Source organism: Ranitomeya imitator, chromosome 6, assembly GCF_032444005.1.
Source record: "Ranitomeya imitator isolate aRanImi1 chromosome 6, aRanImi1.pri, whole genome shotgun sequence".
Classification (NCBI taxonomy): domain Eukaryota; kingdom Metazoa; phylum Chordata; class Amphibia; order Anura; family Dendrobatidae; genus Ranitomeya; species Ranitomeya imitator.
The window spans coordinates 47691190-47709948 of record NC_091287.1 but is presented as its reverse complement, the minus strand read 5'-3'; the positions used below and the strand labels follow the sequence as shown (position 1 = coordinate 47709948).

The 18759-nt window shown below is 43.6% G+C and overlaps 1 protein-coding gene across 1 annotated transcript in view; it reads left to right on the top strand.

The window, feature by feature from the left end:
• Positions 1-390: 390 nt before the first annotated feature.
• ODAD2 (outer dynein arm docking complex subunit 2) overlaps positions 391-18759 on the top strand; it is a 164507-nt gene continuing 146138 nt past the window's right edge. Inside the window, exons 1-3 of the mRNA XM_069729626.1 lie at positions 391-584; positions 5016-5269; positions 8542-8699. Of these exons, the coding sequence (XP_069585727.1) occupies positions 5046-5269; positions 8542-8699 (382 nt within the window). The 5' untranslated portion in view covers positions 391-584; positions 5016-5045. The remainder of the gene's footprint in view (positions 585-5015; positions 5270-8541; positions 8700-18759) is intronic.

Below are 18759 nucleotides of genomic sequence, written 5' to 3'. Positions count from 1 at the left end.
TTGTCAGCTCACACTGTGCAATCATAGCTGCACTGCCTGGTTCTGTCTGTTTTATATTCCAGTAAGTCCAAAATGATCCCTTAATATTGCCCCCCAGTGTAACACTGCCCCCTGCTGTTCTCAGTACGGCTTCTAGTGATAGCTACGGATGAGAGAATGGATACTGCCGTAAATGAACTACCAAACTGCAGCAAAAGGAAAAAAAACATCCAATCACATTGCTTCTTTGATTTATCAACAGGCCTTTAGGAATATGTGAGCTGGAATCTGATTGGTTGTCACGGTCACTAGCGCCGGGTGACTGACCGCAGTTGTCCTGTACAGTCACCATTCAGTGACATGACTCTCCGGGTTGATAGTAACAGAGAGAAGCCGTGGACGAGCACGCACAGGGACGCGCACGACGTCTGTTTTTCATTCACCTGTCGTAACCACAGCTCCGCCTACAGGTGTTTGTGTTTATTGCCTGTTGCTAGTCAGCTGGATACACACTCAACGCGCAGGCGCGATCTCATCTCCATGGTTACTGGTAACAACCGCTGCTTTCGGTGGTGCAGTGTGTGCGGCGCCGGTGTAATAATCAGGTATGTACACGGTGCTGGCCTGTCATATAAGAGGGCATGTGGGGCAGTGCCAGGGCAGGGCATCATGCTTTGTTGGAATTTTGGCTACATTTATTTCTCTGGTCGCTGTAAAGGTTGTGACAACCCTGCGGCCGTATAATTGTCCTTTTAGGCACCAAAACGAGACAGAAGTTGTCATCGACTAAGGCTGCTTTCACACTAGCGTTAACTGCAATCCGTCACAATGCGCCGTTTTGCAGAAAAAACGCATCCTGCAAAAGTGCTTGCAGGATGCGGTTTTTCCCCATAGACTTGCATTGACGACGCATTTGCGACGGATTGCCACACGTCGCATCCGTCGAGCGACGGATGCGTCGTGCTTTTGCGGACCGTCGGGAGAAAAAAACGCTACATGTAACGTTTTTTTCTCCTGACGGACCGCTTTTTCCGACCGCGCATGCGCGGCCGGAACTCCGCCCCCACCTCCCCGCACCTTACAATGGGTGCAGCGGATGCGCCGGAAAAATGCATCCGCTGCACCCATTGTGCAATGCAGCAAACGCTAGCGTCGGAATCTCTCCCCGACGCATTGCGACGGGGAGATTCCGACGCTAGTGTGAAAGAAGCCTAAGGCTTCTTTCACACTTCAGTTGTTTGGCGTCAGTCTGCTCCGACATAGTGACGGATCGACGGATCCATCACAATTGTTAAGAAAATGGTTCTAACGGATCCGTTTTTTTGACGGATCCGTTACTTGGGGGTTGTCTTGGAAAAGTATATACTTTTTGGAGCATGCGCAATTAAAAAAGCGGATTGGGGCGACTGATCCGCCGAAATGACGGTCGTGACGGATCCGTCGCCCATAGGTGGCCATTCTATGGAATGGCGGGCGCGACGGATCTGTCGCGAACCGCCATTTCGGCGGAGACAAAAAACTTTACAATGTCCGTCTATGTCTAGATGACGTCCGCCAAATCTCGACGGATCCATCACATGGCGGATGGAACGGACGACCATCCGCCACAATCCGTCGCTAATGCAAGTCTATGGGAAAATAGCGGATCCGCCAAAAAAAATGGCGGATCTGCTATTTAAAGAAAACGGCGGATTCAAACTGACGCCAAAAGACTGAAGTGTGAAAGAGGCCTTAGTGTGGGCTGGGCATGGAAAGTGTAGTCCCCCCAACGTAATAATAATGGTGCCCCTTTAAGGAAATAATATCCTCTGAGCGCCCCTTTAAATAAATAATGCCCCAATTCCCCGTCCAATGAGGACACTGTCACCTTTGCATCTCGTCCTGTCCCAAAAAATAAAGTATAATCTCCCCTAATCCGAGCCCCCGGTTTTGTCCTCAGGTCTCCAGCACTAGTGATGCCTAGTGCAGCCCTCGTGCTCCTAGTGATTTGGTGCCACAGCACTGCCCCCTGCTGCCCCGTCCGGGAGGGCCGGGTTCACACTCAGCACGTTTTACGCTGGGGCTGCGCGCTGACCTGATTGTCGTGATGATGCGAAGACCGTATTACCGGCGCCTGGCATCTGTAGGTTGTGATTTCTGTAGAAATCATGGTGCCTCATAGCAGAAGTTCTCATCAAGCCCACCTACCTCCCCCCAAAAATAATAATCCTCGGCGGGGTTAGAGAGGAGAAAGCAGCCTAATGGCCCCAAACCTCACCACACTGTGTATTGGCTCCCACACAGTTTGATGGATCCCACACAAATCTTCACACTGTACAGAGCAGAGCTGAATTCACAATTCTGCAGGCTTCAGAGCTATAATCACCGGGATTTTTCTTTTCCGGCTCTATGTCTGCTTCACAGCTGGACTAAAGTTCCCCATAGACATTAGATTAAAGTCGTCTGAACCCACTGATATTGGCATATTGACCGTCTGATGTGTACAGAGGCCTCCCGACGCTCCATGAAAGATGATGTTGGGTGGGGAGGAATGGTTCGAGCCGTTTGAATGTTGACCCTTTTATTCTGGGAGATTCGCTCAGTAGCTTTCTCCTATGTTCCCTGTTGTGGATTCTGTTTTTGGGCTCCCTCTGGTGGTTACAGATGGTACTGGGTGACTTGTGTTCTCTGCGGTCTCTGGTGTCCACCTGTTCTATCAGGATATGGGAGTTTCCTATTTAACCTGGCTTTCTTGTCATTTCCTCGCCGGCGATCAATGTAATCAGTGTGTCTTGTTACCTCTGCTTCCCGCTTCTGTAATCTTCAGGACAAGCTAAGTTTTTGATTTTCCTGTTCCACGTTTTGCTTTATTTTTGTTTTAGTCCAGCTTGCAGTTATGTGATTCCTTGTTGCTGGTTGCTCTAGTGGGCTGATATTACTCCTCATGTTCCATGAGTTGGCACATGAGTTCAGGTAATTTCAGGATGGTTTTTTGTAGGGTTTTTCGCTGACCGCGCAGTTCACTTTTGTATCCTCTGCTATCTAGTTTTAGCGGGCCTCATTTTGCTGAATCTGTTTTCATTACTACGTATGTGCTTTCCTCTCATTTCACCGTCATTACATGTGGGGGGCTGCTATTTCTGTGGGGTGTTTCTCTGGAGGCAAGAGAGGTCTTTGTTTCTTCTAATAGGGGAAGCTAGTCCTTCGGCTGGCGCGAGACGTCTAGAATCATCGTAGGCACGTTCCCCGGCTACTGCTAGTGTTGTGAATTAGGTTCAGGATCGCGGTCAGCTCAGTTTCCATCACCCTAGAGCTTGTTCTGTTTTTTGTGTGCTTGTCCTTTTGTGATCCCCTGCCATTGGGATCATGACAGTTCCCCATTGAAAACGCATGAAAGTTCCTCCAAACTGAAGACTCATCATGTGTATGGTGGAGTCCGGAGAGGTATCTGAAGGCCGATGAGTGTTCGGCCGTCACCTGTCATATGTGTATGGCTAGCTTAACTCATCAGAGTATCAAAGGATCCTTCAGTGGGCTCAGGCGCTGACACAACAACGGCCCTTTAATCCATCAGGGTCAGCAGAGGGCAACCCAGTTTAGATCTGACGGGAGGCAATCACTTGCTACAATGATTTATGGCTCAGGGAATAATTCACAAATAGCTGCATAGATTACAAAGCAATTAAAAATGGACCCAAACGATTGTATATCCCGCTAAAACAATAACATTTTTAATTAAAAACATGGAACCAAAGAGGTCCAAACCAACTCCGGTCTGCACAGAGCTGTGTTCATTCTGGGTTATGACATCTCTACACCGGACCATGTGTCATAATATGATTCTGGAAAACTTTCCCTGCATTTTAAGAGCTCACTTTAAGCATACGTTTACACACTCTTTGATTATTTCCACTAAACACCAATAACTAAAGACGCCCCTTGAGAAAGGTCTTTTTACCAAAACGCGCGTCGGGGTGGACAGGCATGCCTCGATGATCCAGTTACCGCAATCTATTAAGATACTAGTACTGACTATTACTACTTCATATTCTGGGGTGCCGTTTACTATGGATCACATACATCTATCATTGATTTGTATATTTGTTATTTGTGACATGCTTGTCCTTAGCGAATTCTGGATGCTGTAAACATCTATTTTTATTCTTTTTTACCCCATCTGCCCCTTTTCCTGTTTTGATACTAATAAAGATTTATAACTGGTTATTGCTAATGGGCTTCATGACTGTTGTCTCTGTCCTCGGTTGCTTTTCTCTGTTGCTTGCAGATGGCCGTTATTACAGTCCATAAGATTACATGTGGAACTACTCAAAATGATTCTATTAATGGTTTTTGGTGGAGGGTTCCTCCCATTCTTTTCCACCATAATATGCTTGTCGATTTTATTATTTACCACTAAATACCAGTAGAATTGGAAATACAGCTCTGAAGTATAATACTCCATAAAGGAGTTGTCTGGTGAAAACAAGTTATCGCCCATCCATAAGATAGGTGATAACTTATTGGTCAACGGTAGGACCACCGGGAACAGGGATCTTTTATCCCCTACTCGGCCGCCACTCCATTCATAGCCTACGTGGCTGCCGAGCGCTGCACTTACATTTTTTATCAGCCCCATAGAGAATGAATACTCCATTCTTTAACAGAAAAAAAGTGTAGAAAAATTCACAATTCTGCTGATGGGTGTGGGCGCCAGCGGTCGGACCGCCAAAGATCAATAAGTTATCACCTATGCTGTGGATAGGGGATAACTTGTTTTCACCTGGCAAGTACAGTACGTGGCAAATAATATCAAAATATCAATATTTTTACAAATTGCTCTTTTTGTGTCAATTATATCAATATTGTAAAAGATGGAAATAGACTAAAAAATAGCATTTTGGGCACAGAGAAAGGCGGCACCGTATCGTTCCTGTGCAGCATCTGTAGCTCCTACATTAGAGTCATTTTAGACCTATTTTCCAGTAATTGCCCTGCTTTATCTCTGTAGAACGCTTGGCAGCCCATCTCACCGTGTGTCTTTACACGTCTTTTAAAAGGTGACATCCCCGTAAAAAGCAGCAGATCCAATGGGCGTGGCGCTGACGAGAGCGGCTCAGTGGACAAGCGCTGGTTCTGGAACTGGCAGGCTGGAGATCACACCTCTGAATGAAGCTCTGCTAAACGACATCATAAAGTATGTGGAGCCGTTCAGCTCCCGGCATCCAGAAGAGGCAGAGTTTGTCTTCAGAGAACCTCTGGAATGGAAAACCAATTTGGAGCCATCGGCATTTGGATCTGGTTATGATATTAGGTGAGGCCAGACCGAGAAAAAAAGAAAGTTGCGATACATAAAAAGCTCAATAAACGAGCCAAGAGGACTTTTTTGTGAATTAAATGTCTGACATTCTGTCCAGCTTAAATGGAATGTGTCATCAGAAATCCCTATTAAGATCTGCATTTTGAAATGCAAGATTTTCATATATATACATATATATACAGGTCCTTCTCAAAAAATTAGCATATAGTGTTAAATTTCATTATTTCCCATAATGTAATGATTACAATTAAACTTTCATATATTATAGATTCATTATCCACCAACTGAAATTTGTCAGGTCTTTTATTGTTTTAATACTGATGATTTTGGCATACAACTCCTGATAACCCAAAAAACCTGTCTCAATAAATTAGCATATTTCACCCATCCAATCAAATAAAAGTGTTTTTTAATAACAAACAAAATAAACATCAAATAATAATGTTCAGTTATGCACTCAATACTTGGTCGGGAATCCTTTGGCAGAAATGACTGCTTCAATGCGGCGTGGCATGGAGGCAATCAGCCTGTGACACTGCTGAGATGTTATGGAGGCCCAGGATGCTTCAATAGCGGCCTTAAGCTCATCCAGAGTGTTGGGTCTTGCGTCTCTCAACTTTCTCTTCACAATATCCCACAGATTCTCTATGGGGTTCAGGTCAGGAGAGTTGGCAGGCCAATTGAGCACAGTAATACCATGGTCAGTAAACCATTTACCAGTGGTTTTGGCACTGTGAGCAGGTGCCAGGTCGTGCTGAAAAATGAAATCTTCATCTCCATAAAGCATTTCAGCCGATGGAAGCATGAAGTGCTCCAAAATCTCCTGATAGCTAGCTGCATTGACCCTGCCCTTGATGAAACACAGTGGACCAACACCAGCAGCTGACATGGCACCCCACACCATCACTGACTGTGGGTACTTGACACTGGACTTCAGGCATTTTGGTATTTCCTTCTCCCCAGTCTTCCTCCAGACTCTGGCACCTTGATTTCCGAATGACATGCAAAATTTGCTTTCATCAGAAAAAAGTACTTGGGACCACTTAGCAACAGTCCAGTGCTGCTTCTCTGTAGCCCAGGTCAGGCGCCTCTGCCGCTGTTTATGGTTCAAAAGTGGCTTTACCTGGGGAATGCGGCACCTGTAGCCCATTTCCTGCACACGCCTGTGCACGGCGGCTCTGGATGTTTCCACACCAGACTCAGTCCACTGCTTCCTCAGGTTCCCCAAGGTCTGGAATCGGTCCTTCTCCACAATCTTCCTCAGGGTCCGGTCTCCTCTTCTCGTTGTACAGCGTTTTCTGCCACATTGTTTCCTTCCAACAGACTTACCATTGAGGTGCCTTGATACAGCACTCTGGGAACAGCCTATTTGTTGAGAAATTTCTTTCTGGGTCTTACCCTCTTGCTTGAGGGTGTCAATGATGGCCTTCTTGACATCTGTCAGGTCGCTAGTCTTACCCATGATGGGGGTTTTGAGTAATGAACCAGGCAGGGAGTTTATAAAAGCCTCAGGTATCTTTTGCATGTGTTTAGAGTTAATTAGTTGATTCAGAAGATTAGGGTAATAGGTCGTTTAGAGAACCTTTTCTTGATATGCTAATTTATTGAGACAGGTTTTTTGGGTTATCAGGAGTTGTATGCCAAAATCATCAGTATTAAAACAATAAAAGACGTGACAAATTTCAGTTGGTGGATAATGAATCTATAATATATGAAAGTTTAATTGTAATCATTACATTATGGTAAATAATGAAATTTAACACTATATGCTAATTTTTTGAGAAGGACCTGTATATATATATATATATATATATAATATATATATATATAGCAACATATTGCATTTGTCTTCCAATGAGGAGCCCGAGATTTTTTTTTTTAAGATTTTTTTTTCGTATCACTGTCTGCATTTATAAAAACAGGCTTAAAAATCTTGCAATATTTACACTGGCCAGTAGGAATTATTTTTAGATTCATGCTTCCTGGTCCTATCAGGAAGACTTTTCAGCAGATTCATTATCATCAGAGGCAGGATTGCAAAGACATGTAACACTTTTATACAGAGCTGATAACACAGGATCCACTTATCACAATACACTTATCACAGCTCCCCATCCCTTAATAATGATCTCAGCACACACAAATTAGATGCTTCAAGATGGGATAAGTGACTTTACAGCTTTACAGCAAGGCTAATGTACATGTGTTGTTTCCTGAAACATAAAGATATTTTAGTGCAAAATAGCTCCAGTGGCCAGTGTGAAAATTGTAAGATTTCTAATTTGTAATATTGATTGTGACATGTAAAAATAAAAAAAAAATTAAAAAAAATAATATATATATATATACATACATATACACAGCTCTGGCAAAAATTAAGAGACCACTGCAAAATGTTCAGTTTGTCTGATTTTTCTCTTTATAGGTATATTTCTGAGTAAAATGCAAATTTTCTTTTATTCTATAAACTTCTGACAACATGTCTCCGAATTTCCAAGCAATAAATTTTGTATTTTATTTCTGAAAAGGAGAAATGGTCAAAAAAAAAACCCAGTGCTTTCAGACCTCAAATAATGCAAAGAAAATAAGTTCATAATTATTTCGAAACAACAATACTAATGTTTTAGCTCAGGAAGAGTTCAGAAATCAATATGTTCTGGAATAACCATGATTTTTAATCACAGCTTTCATGCCTCTTGGCATGCTTTCCACCAGACTTTCACGCTGCTCCTGGTGCAAAAATGTAAGCAGTTCTTCTTTGGTTGATGGCTTGTGACTATCTATTTTCCTCTTGATTACATTCCAGAGGTTTTCAATGGGGTTCAGGTCTGGAGATTGGGCTGCCCATGACAGGGATTTGATGTGGTGGTCTCTTAATTTTTGCCAGAGCTGTATATACATCTACATAGTGTACATACTGTATATAACATATAAGGTATTTGTCTGTGTCTCACAGGTGTCCGGGCTCCAGAATGGTTGCAGTCATTACTGTGTTCAGTCTGGATTCCTGTTTTCCATGTCGCCCAGATTTTATTATGCAGCATTTGGCCCCCAGACAATGCACAATGTCTATCATAAGGGAACGTTGGCGCATTACTTGGTATTGAGCATACAAGGGCCATTTTGGGGCAGTATAGACACTTTGGCGCTTTGGACGTGTCTCATATTTGTCTAGCAGTGGGATATAGGCCACATTCACTGTACAATGTAGACTCTCAGCTGTGATGGATTTCCTATGACCACAGCTTGGCTTGGTGTCGTTTCAGTGATTCTTCAGTGAAGTCTGAAGATACAGACCAAGACGGAAACCCATTATTCGTCATATCTTCATCAAAAGTGAAAATCCGGAGCTTCAAACACTTATCTCGCTTTCTCCAGACTGCACAGGATAAAAAGCTGAAAGAAACACAGGCTTGCTTGGAAGGTCAGTGCCCGTACTCCAGACAGAGGCAGAATAAAAGTGATTTACTAAGAAAAAACTTCTTCATGTCTATGGTCTTTTATCAACATGAACTGATCTGAGGTTATAGTCACAGAATAGGATCTATTTCAGGTCATATGGACATGTAACTTCTTCAGCCAATCACTGGCTGCAGCGGTCACATGCCAAAAGGAGGAAGCAAATATATTGGTGGGGGCCCCCGACAACGTTATGAGACAAGTGGAAGGGGATTGCTATTAGAGAACATGTAATTTTTAGGTAATGATAAGCTGTATAATTTTCAACCAAAAAAGTGGTGGAAACTCTTGTAAGGTCATGTGTCAGCTGCTGGTACAGTACCTACTATTCCATATCAACCACCACTTGACCAAAGGTTATAACCAAACTATAGTAGTTAAAGGAGTTTTCTCGGTCGCTTTCTTGGGCGACAAAGGACACCATGTTAAAGTCTACGAGAAAGGGATTTTACAGTGAGTACCAAAAATTCTCTTTTTATTAAAAGTGGGAATCCATCCTGTTAAAAAAAATCCATACTTACCCTGTGAATCTAGAAAAATAATACAATCCCTTCAATGTGCCTTCCACTTCATCACTTTTGCTACGACGGTCTCAGCTGGACAGGAAATAATGACATTATAACCACCATTGACCAAAGGGTAACTGATTAACTGCAGGTCAGGTGACTGGTGGTCGGGTTGTTATTACTTGTATGATTCTAAGCCCTTCACGACATGTGCCGTCTATATACGGCGCTGCTATTTCCGGTCACTGCGCATGCAGTCTGAGACAGCATCAACCAAAGCAGTCACAATGGATGGGGTCATCACGACGTCACCTCTCCTGATTAACCCCTTTGGCGTTGATTTGCTGAACAATAATTACTGACCAATCAGCGCCAAAGGGGTTAATCTAAAGTAGCGATCACCACTCCGCACACCCCAGAGTTGGCATGCAGAGTGGTTGTATACCCCATGTGTTACCCTGTGAAATTAATTGGTGGTGAGTGCCGTCCCAACTGCGATCTGTTACCAGCCTCTTGTCTCCTGCCATCGGTACTGTCTCCTGCCTCCTGCGATCTGTCTCCTGTGCTGTGTACTGGCGGCTGTGTGACTGATCTGTGATCGCAGCAGCAGCAGTTCCCCAATCACTCTTCCAGTTAGCGTCGGGTAAATTTACAGCTAGTGCATTAGGGGACCGTACGTCGCAGTGTTAGTGACTTCTGTTTCTCTTTTGCAAAAAAGTATAGTTAGCCCCGAGTGACTTTATATGTAGGGCATTAGTGTAGTGAACGTCACTGTAATTTGTTTATACAAACTTTATTTTTTTACATCTACTAATTTTTCTTTTCATTTTTTTTTTTAAGTGTTTCTTCAAAATTTTTCCTTTTTTTCTCTACTTTTTATTCTTTTCATTTATTCCATGACACTTTACATGTGATAAGGGGTATGCATAATAAAAGTACAATAATCTATACAATAGAAGTCAGCAACTGGTACAGGAGGAGAGAGGACCCTGCCCGCGAGGGCTCACAATCTACAAGGGATGAGTGAGAATACAGTAGGCGAGGATAGAGCTGGTCGTGCAGTGGTTTGGTCGATCGGTGGTTACTGCAGGTTGTAGGCTTGTCGGAAGAGGTAGGTCTTCAGGTTCTTTTTGAAGGTTTCGATGGTAGATGAGAGTCTGATATGTTGTGGTAGAGAGTTCCAGAGTAGGGATGATGCGCGAGAGAAATCTTGTATGCGATTGTGGGAAGAGGAGATAAGAGGGGAGTAGAGAAGGAGATCTTGTGAGGATCGGAGGTTGCGTGCAGGTAAGTACCGGGAGATGAGGTCACAGATGTATGGAGGAGACAGGTTGTGGATGGCTTTGTATGTCATGGTTAGGGTTTTGAACTGGAGTCTCTGGGTAATGGGGAGCCAGTGAATGGATTCACGTTGGGGTTGTCTGGGGATTAGTGGGGGGGGGGAATAAGTGGATTAGTCAGGCAGCAGAGTTTAGAATAGATTGGAGGGTGGGAGAGAGTTAGAAAGGAGGCCACAGAGCAGGAGGTTGCAGTAGTCAAGGTGGAAGATGATGAGGGCATGCAGATTCTTGGTTGAGGAATGTAGGGATACGGGAAATATTTTTGAGTTGAAGTTGACAGAAGGTGGAAAGGCCATGGATATGTGGTTTGAAGGAGAGATCAGAGTCAAGGATTACCCCGAGGCAGCGAGCTTGTGGGACTGGGGAGGGTGGCAGCCGTTTACTGTAATGGATAGCTCCACTGGGGGGGTTGAGTGAGATGGGGGATAGATGATGAATTCTGTTTTGTCCATACTAAGTTTCAGAAATCTAGTGGAGAAGAAGGATGAAATAGTGGACAGACATTGAGGGATTCTGGTTAGTAAGGAGGTGATATTGGGTCCAGAGAGGTAGATCTGTGTGTCATCAGCATAGAGGTGATAAATCTCATGGCTTGCACTATGAGCTGTCCCAGGTCAAAGGTGTAAATGGAGAAGAGTAGGGGCCCTAGAACTGAGCATTATTATTATTTATTGTTATAGCGCCATTTATTCCATGGCGCTTTACATGTGAGGAGGGGTGTACATAATAAAAACAAGTACAATTGCAGGACACCGACGGATAGGGGGCGAGATGAGGTGGGGTGTGAGTGGGAAACGCTGAATATCTGGTCTTTTAGGTATTTTTATAATAAATAGTACACTTTTACACAAGCCCCACACAATACACGTGTAAAAGCACCACTTACGCACACATCCCTAGTGTTTTGAAGAAAAAAATAAAAATGGCCCATACGTAAGTACATAAGAAGACACTATTTACCAGAGGAAGCATACACCTTCCTTGCCTCCGACACGGCTTCAGGTAGTGAGGAAGATCCCACATTCCTCATCTAGTGAGGAGGGACTCCTAGCAAGGCGCCCTAGGACCCTGGAAACCCCTTCAGCAATTGCTCCTCTATGGACTCCACCCCCCAAAAATTATCAGCTTGTTATATTGGATTTCATCAACAACCCAGGAGCCCAATTTGACGTTACTGGCCTCACTGAGATTGACTTTTTCAAATTCTTTTTCAGGGAGTAAATAATAAATCTTATGGTGGCTCTGACAAATTTGTATGCTAATCAAGTTTTCACACAAAATCCCACATCATCATACGCCAGATAGACCCCTATAAATGCAGCAGAAATGTATGTCATTTTGGGGCATTGTGCTGCATTTGAGCATAGTCAGAAAACTAGAACTTTGGCAATACTGGCATACTGATATTCTCTACGGCACACATGTATTCCATATGGCCATGACAAGGACACGATTTGAAGCGATACAAAAATGTTTGTATTATAATGATAATGTGCAATGTCCTACACCAGCTTTTCTGCTGTTTCAATATGTAGGCAATACAGGGACCTTCCTTTAGTTTCTGGAGGTAGTCATCAAGGCCCTAATATTTGCCCCTCAGGAAAGGTGAGGGTCACATTACTTCTAAACTAATGGTGCCCGTATCATACCAGGTCAACATTTTCTAGAAGACGTTCCCAAAACAGCGAAGAAGGGAAGAACACAAAAAACGGTGCAGAGTATGCTCCAAGAAGGGAATTAGTAAGGACACAATTTACCATTTGGAATCCTGACCTGAGAAACCTGGCCTTTACATTAAGGATTGCTTCAAAGAGTACCACATGTCCACAGATTAATAACATTTGTTTTTACCCTGTTGACACAACACACTATAATCTGATGTACTCTGTACAACTTCCACATAACAGTACATTATAAAATTCTATGCCAGTAAAACAAAAAGCATTACTATCTATATATATATATAAAGCGGAGCGTATGTATGGGTGTGTATCAAGCCCCACCCACTCCGCATAGCCCCTCCCACTCCGCATAGCCACACTCACTCCACACGCAAAGCCCTGTCCACACGGCCCATGTTGTTAGCGCACATGGGCGGAGACACATTCACCTAGAAAGCCACCCTGCCAAACTCACCAGCTGCGACGTCCCAGCCGCTGCAGGCTACATCTTGCTCCATCGTGTCTAGAATGGAGTTGCTACTGTGAGGCATGACGTCAAGGGAAAGGGAGGAGTCTCATGGATTACACCGCTGTGCTCATAACAGGAAGTTGCTGTGCACGTGTGAGGGGACGAGAGGAGTGAGGTGAAAATGAGAGGTGTGAGTGGAAAATGAGAGGAGTGAGGGGAAAAATGTGAGGTGAAAATGAAGAGGTGTGAGTGCAAAATTAGAGGAGTGAGGGGAAAATAGTGGAGTGATCGGAAAATGACAAATGTGAGGTCAAAATGACAGGTGTGAGGGGGAAAATAATGGGAATGAGGGGGAAAATGAGAGGTGTGAGGGGAAATTGAGAGAAGTGAGGTGGTGCTGCAGTAACATAGTAACATAGTAACATAGTTAGTAAGGCCGAAAAAAGACATTTGTCCATCCAGTTCAGCCTATATTCCATCATAATAAATCCCCAGATCTACGTCCTTCTACAGAACCTAATAATTGTATGATACAATATTGTTCTGCTCCAGGAAGACATCCAGGCCTCTCTTGAACCCCTCGACTGAGTTCGCCATCACCACCTCCTCAGGCAAGCAATTCCAGATTCTCACTGCCCTAACAGTAAAGAATCCTCTTCTATGTTGGTGGAAAAACCTTCTCTCCTCCAGACGCAAAGAATGCCCCCTTGTGCCCGTCACCTTCCTTGGTATAAACAGATCCTCAGCGAGATATTTGTATTGTCCCCTTATATACTTATACATGGTTATTAGATCACCCCTCAGTCGTCTTTTTTCTAGACTAAATAATCCTAATTTCGCTAATCTATCTGGGTATTGTAGTTCTCCCATCCCCTTTATTAATTTTGTTGCCCTCCTTTGTACTCTCTCTAGTTCCATTATATCCTTCCTGAGCACCGGTGCCCAAAACTGGACACAGTACTCCATGTGCGGTCTAACTAGGGATTTGTACAGAGGCAGTATAATGCTCTCATCATGTGTATCCAGACCTCTTTTAATGCACCCCATGATCCTGTTTGCCTTGGCAGCTGCTGCCTGGCACTGGCTGCTCCAGGTAAGTTTATCATTAACTAGGATCCCCAAGTCCTTCTCCCTGTCAGATTTACCCAGTGGTTTCCCATTCAGTGTGTAATGGTGATATTGATTCCTTCTTCCCATGTGTATAACCTTACATTTATCATTGTTAAACCTCATCTGCCACCTTTCAGCCCAAGTTTCCAACTTATCCAGATCCATCTGTAGCAGAATACTATCTTCTCTTGTATTAACTGCTTTACATAGTTTTGTATCATCTGCAAATATCGATATTTTACTGTGTAAACCTTCTACCAGATCATTAATGAATATGTTGAAGAGAACAGGTCCCAATACTGACCCCTGCGGTACCCCACTGGTCACAGCGACCCAGTTAGAGACTATACCATTTATAACCACCCTCTGCTTTCTATCACTAAGCCAGTTACTAACCCATTTACACACATTTTCCCCCAGACCAAGCATTCTCATTTTGTGTACCAACCTCTTGTGCGGCACGGTATCAAACGCTTTGGAAAAATCGAGATATACCACGTCCAATGACTCACCGTGGTCCAGCCTATAGCTTACCTCTTCATAAAAACTGATTAGATTGGTTTGACAGGAGCGATTTCTCATAAACCCATGCTGATATGGAGTTAAACAGTTATTCTCATTGAGATAATCCAGAATAACATCCCTCAGAAACCCTTCAAATATTTTACCAACAATAGAGGTTAGACTTACTGGCCTATAATTTCCAGGTTCACTTTTAGAGCCCTTTTTGAATATTGGCACCACATTTGCTATGCGCCAGTCCTGCGGAACAGATCCTGTCTCTATAGAGTCCCTAAAAATAAGAAATAATGGTTTATCTATTACATTACTTAGTTCCCTTAGTACTCGTGGATGTATGCCATCCGGACCCGGAGATTTATCTATTTTAATCTTATTTAGCCGATTGGGTTAGATTGGTGACCCTTAATATAGGGTTTTCATTGTTTCTTGGGATTTCACCTAGCATTTCATTTTCCACCGTGAATACCGTGGAGAAGAAGGTGTTTAATATGTTAGCTTTTTCCTCGTCATCTACAACCATTCTTTCCTCACTATTTTTTAAGGGGCCTACATTTTCAGTTTTTATTCCTTTACTATTGATATAGTTGAAGAACAGTAGTTTTACTCTCCTTAGCAATGTGCTTCTCTGTTTCCTTTTTGGCAGCTTTAATTAGTTTTTTAGATAAAGTATTTTTCTCCCTATAGTTTTTTAGAGCTTCAATGGTGCCATCCTGCTTTAGTAGTGCAAATGCTTTCTTTTTACTGTTAATTGCCTGTCTTACTTCTTTGTTTGGCCACATTGGGTTTTTCCTATTTCTAGTCCTTTTATTCCCACAAGGTATAAACCGCTTACACTGCCTATTTAGGATGTTCTTAAACATTTCCCATTTATTATCTGTATTCTTATTTCTGAGGATATTGTCCCAGTCTACCAGATTAAGGGCATCTCTAAGCTGGTCAAACTTTGCCTTCCTAAAGTTCAGTGTTTTTGTGACTCCCTGACAAGTGCCCCTAGTGAAAGACAGGTGAAACTGTACAATATTGTGGTCGCTATTTCCTAAATGCCCAACCACCTGCAGATTTGTTATTCTGTCAGGTCTATTAGATAGTATTAGGTCTAAAAGTGCTGCTCCTCTGGTTGGATTCTGCACCAATTGTGAAAGATAATTTTTCTTGGTTATTAGCAGAAACCTGTTGCCTTTATGGGTTTCACAGGTTTCACTTTCCCAGTTAATATCCGGGTAGTTAAAGTCCCCCATAACCAGGACCTCATTATGGGTTGCAGCTTCATCTATCTGCTTTAGAAGTAGACTTTCCATGGTTTCTGTTATATTTGGGGGTTTGTAACAGACCCCAATGAGAATTTTGTTACCATTTTTCCCTCCATGAATTTCGACCCATATGGACTCGACATCCTCATTTCCTTCGCTAATATCCTCCCTTAAAGTGGACTTTAGACAAGACTTTACATAGAGACAAACCCCTCCTCCTCTCCGATTTTTACGATCCTTTCTAAACAGACTGTAACCCTGTAAGTTAACTGCCCAGTCATAGCTTTCATCTAACCATGTCTCGGTTATTCCCACTATGTCAAAGTTACCTGTAGATATTTCTGCTTCTAGTTCTTCCATCTTGTTTGTCAGGCTTCTGGCGTTTGCAAGCATGCAGTTTAGAGGATTTTGTTTTGTTCCAATCTCCTCGCTGTGGATTGTTTTAGAAATGTTCTTACCTCCCATCTGAGTATGTTTTCCTGGGTCTTCTTTGTTCAAGTCTAATGTTTTTCTTCCCGTCCCCTCTTCTTCTAGTTTAACGCCCTCCTGATGAGGCTGTGTATAGAGAAGAGTGAGGCACTGCTGATGGAGGCTGTGTATAAGGCCACATTCACACGCTCAGTATTTGGTCAGTATTTTACCTCAGTATTTATAATCCAAAGCTACGAGTGGGAGAAAAATATAGAAGTGGTGACCTGTTTCTAATAAACTTTTCCTCTGATTGTTTTACTCCAAGTTTTAGCTTTCAAATACTGAGGTAAAAATACTGACCAAATAACGTGTGAACGAGGTCTAAAGGAGAAAAGTGTGGTGCTGCATAAGGCCGGTTTCACACGTCAGTTTCCTCACGTACTGGAGCCACTGACACACGTAGACACATTAAAATCAATGCATTTGTTCAGATGTCATTGATTTTTTGCGGACCGTGTCTCCGTGTGCCAAACACGGAGACATGTCAGTGTTAGTGGGAGCGCACATATTACACGGACCCATTAAAGTCAATGGGTCCGTGTAAAACACGTACCGCACACGGACGTTGTCCGTGTGCAGTCCGTGTGCCGTGCAGGAGACAGCGCTACATTAAGCGCTGTCCCGCCCACTGGTGCTGAAGCCGCAATTCATATCTTCCCTGCAGCAGCGTTTGCTGTAGAGAAGATATGAATAATTGTGTTCAAAATAAAGATCTATGTGCCCCCCGCCCTCCCACCCCCTGTGCGCACCCCTTCCCCGCTGTTCTCAAAAAATACTCACCCGGCTCGCTCCCTCGCCGGCGCTGCTTCCTGTTCTGGCCGCATCTTCTACTGTATCAGCGGTCACGTGGTGCCGCCGATTACAGTCATGAATATGCGGCTCCACCTCCCATAGGGGTGGAGCCGCATATTCATTACTGTAAATGAGCGGCCCCACATGACCGCATACAGGAGAAGATGCGACCAGAACAGGTAGCAGCGACAGCCAACGAGGGAGCTGGGTGAGTATTTTCAGAACAGCGGGGGGGTGCACAGGGAGTGGGAGGGCGGTTGGCACATAGATCTTTATTTTAAACACAATTATTCATATCTTCTACCAGCAAATGCTGCTGCAGGGAAGATATGAATGGGGCTTCAGCACCAGATGCTGGTACGTGTGGTACCCAGCACGGTGCGTGTGGTACCCAGTGGGCACACGGGTGGCACACGTGTGCCGCACGTGTGCCACACCGATGTGCCACAGAAACGTAGGGGCACACGGACACGGATAATTCCGGTACCGATTTTTTCCGGTACCGGAATTATCTGGATGTGTGAGACTGCCCTAAGAAGTAGGCTGTGTGTACGATACAATTAGTGCAATTTCTCTCCGGATCAAGTGTTTCCAATTGTATATGGAAGAGGAGTGTGAGGTGCTACCAGAGGAGGCAACTATAAAGGAGAAAACCTGTGCTTTATGTGCAATATAGTCATTATAATTTGTTATAACTAACCACAGTTAGTTACTATGCCCGGGCAACGTCAGGCTCTTCAGCTAGTCTTTACTATAACTATGTTTAAATTTTTTGAGGAGTATAGTTTCCAAAATGGGGTCATTTATGGTGGATTTCCACTGTTTAGGCACATTGGGAACTCTTCAAACACAACATGGTGCAATCAGACCATTCCATCAATAGTCACTCTTTCCCTTCCAAGCACTGCCGTGCTCCCAAACAGTAGTACCAGATATGGGGTATCGGCATACTCAGGGAAAATTGTACAACAATTTTTGGTGTTCATTTTCTCCTGCTACCTGTGTGAAAATATAAAACTTGGGGCTAAAAACATTTTTGCTGGAAAAAAGTGATTTTTTTTTTTAATTTTGACGACTCAACCTTAAACATTGCTGTGAGGCACTTGAGGGTTCAAGGTGCTCACCACACATCTAGATAAATTCCTTGGGGGGGGGTCTAGTTTCCAAAAATAGGGTCATATGTTGGGGGTTTTCACTGTTTAGGCTCATCAGTGGCTCTCCAAATGCAACATGGCATCTGCTCTCGATTCCAGACAGTTTTGCGTTCAAAAAGTCAAACGGTGCTCCTTTCCTTCCAAGCCCTGCCGTGCACCCAAACAGTGGTTTTCCCCCACATATGGGGTATCAGCAAACTCAAGATAAATTGAAGAACAATTTTTGAGGTCCATTTTATCCTGTTAACCTTGTGAAAATAAAAAGAATTGGGGCTAAAAGTTCATTTTTGTGGAAAATATTAGATTTTTTATTTTATCAGCTCTGCGCTGTAAACTTCTGTCTGTGAAGCACCTGGAGGTTCAAGGTGCTCAGCACACATCTAGATAAGTTCCTTGACAGGTTTAGTTTCCAAAATGGCATTTCAAGACTCTGTCCATGCCCCAGTGTTGTTCAACATTTTTATAAATTATCTAGATAAGAGAACTGAAGGTAAACTTAGGGCGGCACGGTGGCGCAGTGGTTAGCACAGCAGCCTTGCAGCGCTGGAGTCCTGGGTTCAAACCCCACCAAGGACAACATCTGCAAAGAGTTTGTATGTTCTCTCCGTGTTTGCGTGGGTTTCCTCCGGGTTCTTCGGTTTCCTCCCACATTCCAAAGACATACTGATAGGGAATTTAGATTGTGAGCCCCATCGGGGACAGCGATGATAATGTGTGCAAACTGTAAAGCGCTGCGGAATATGTTAGCGC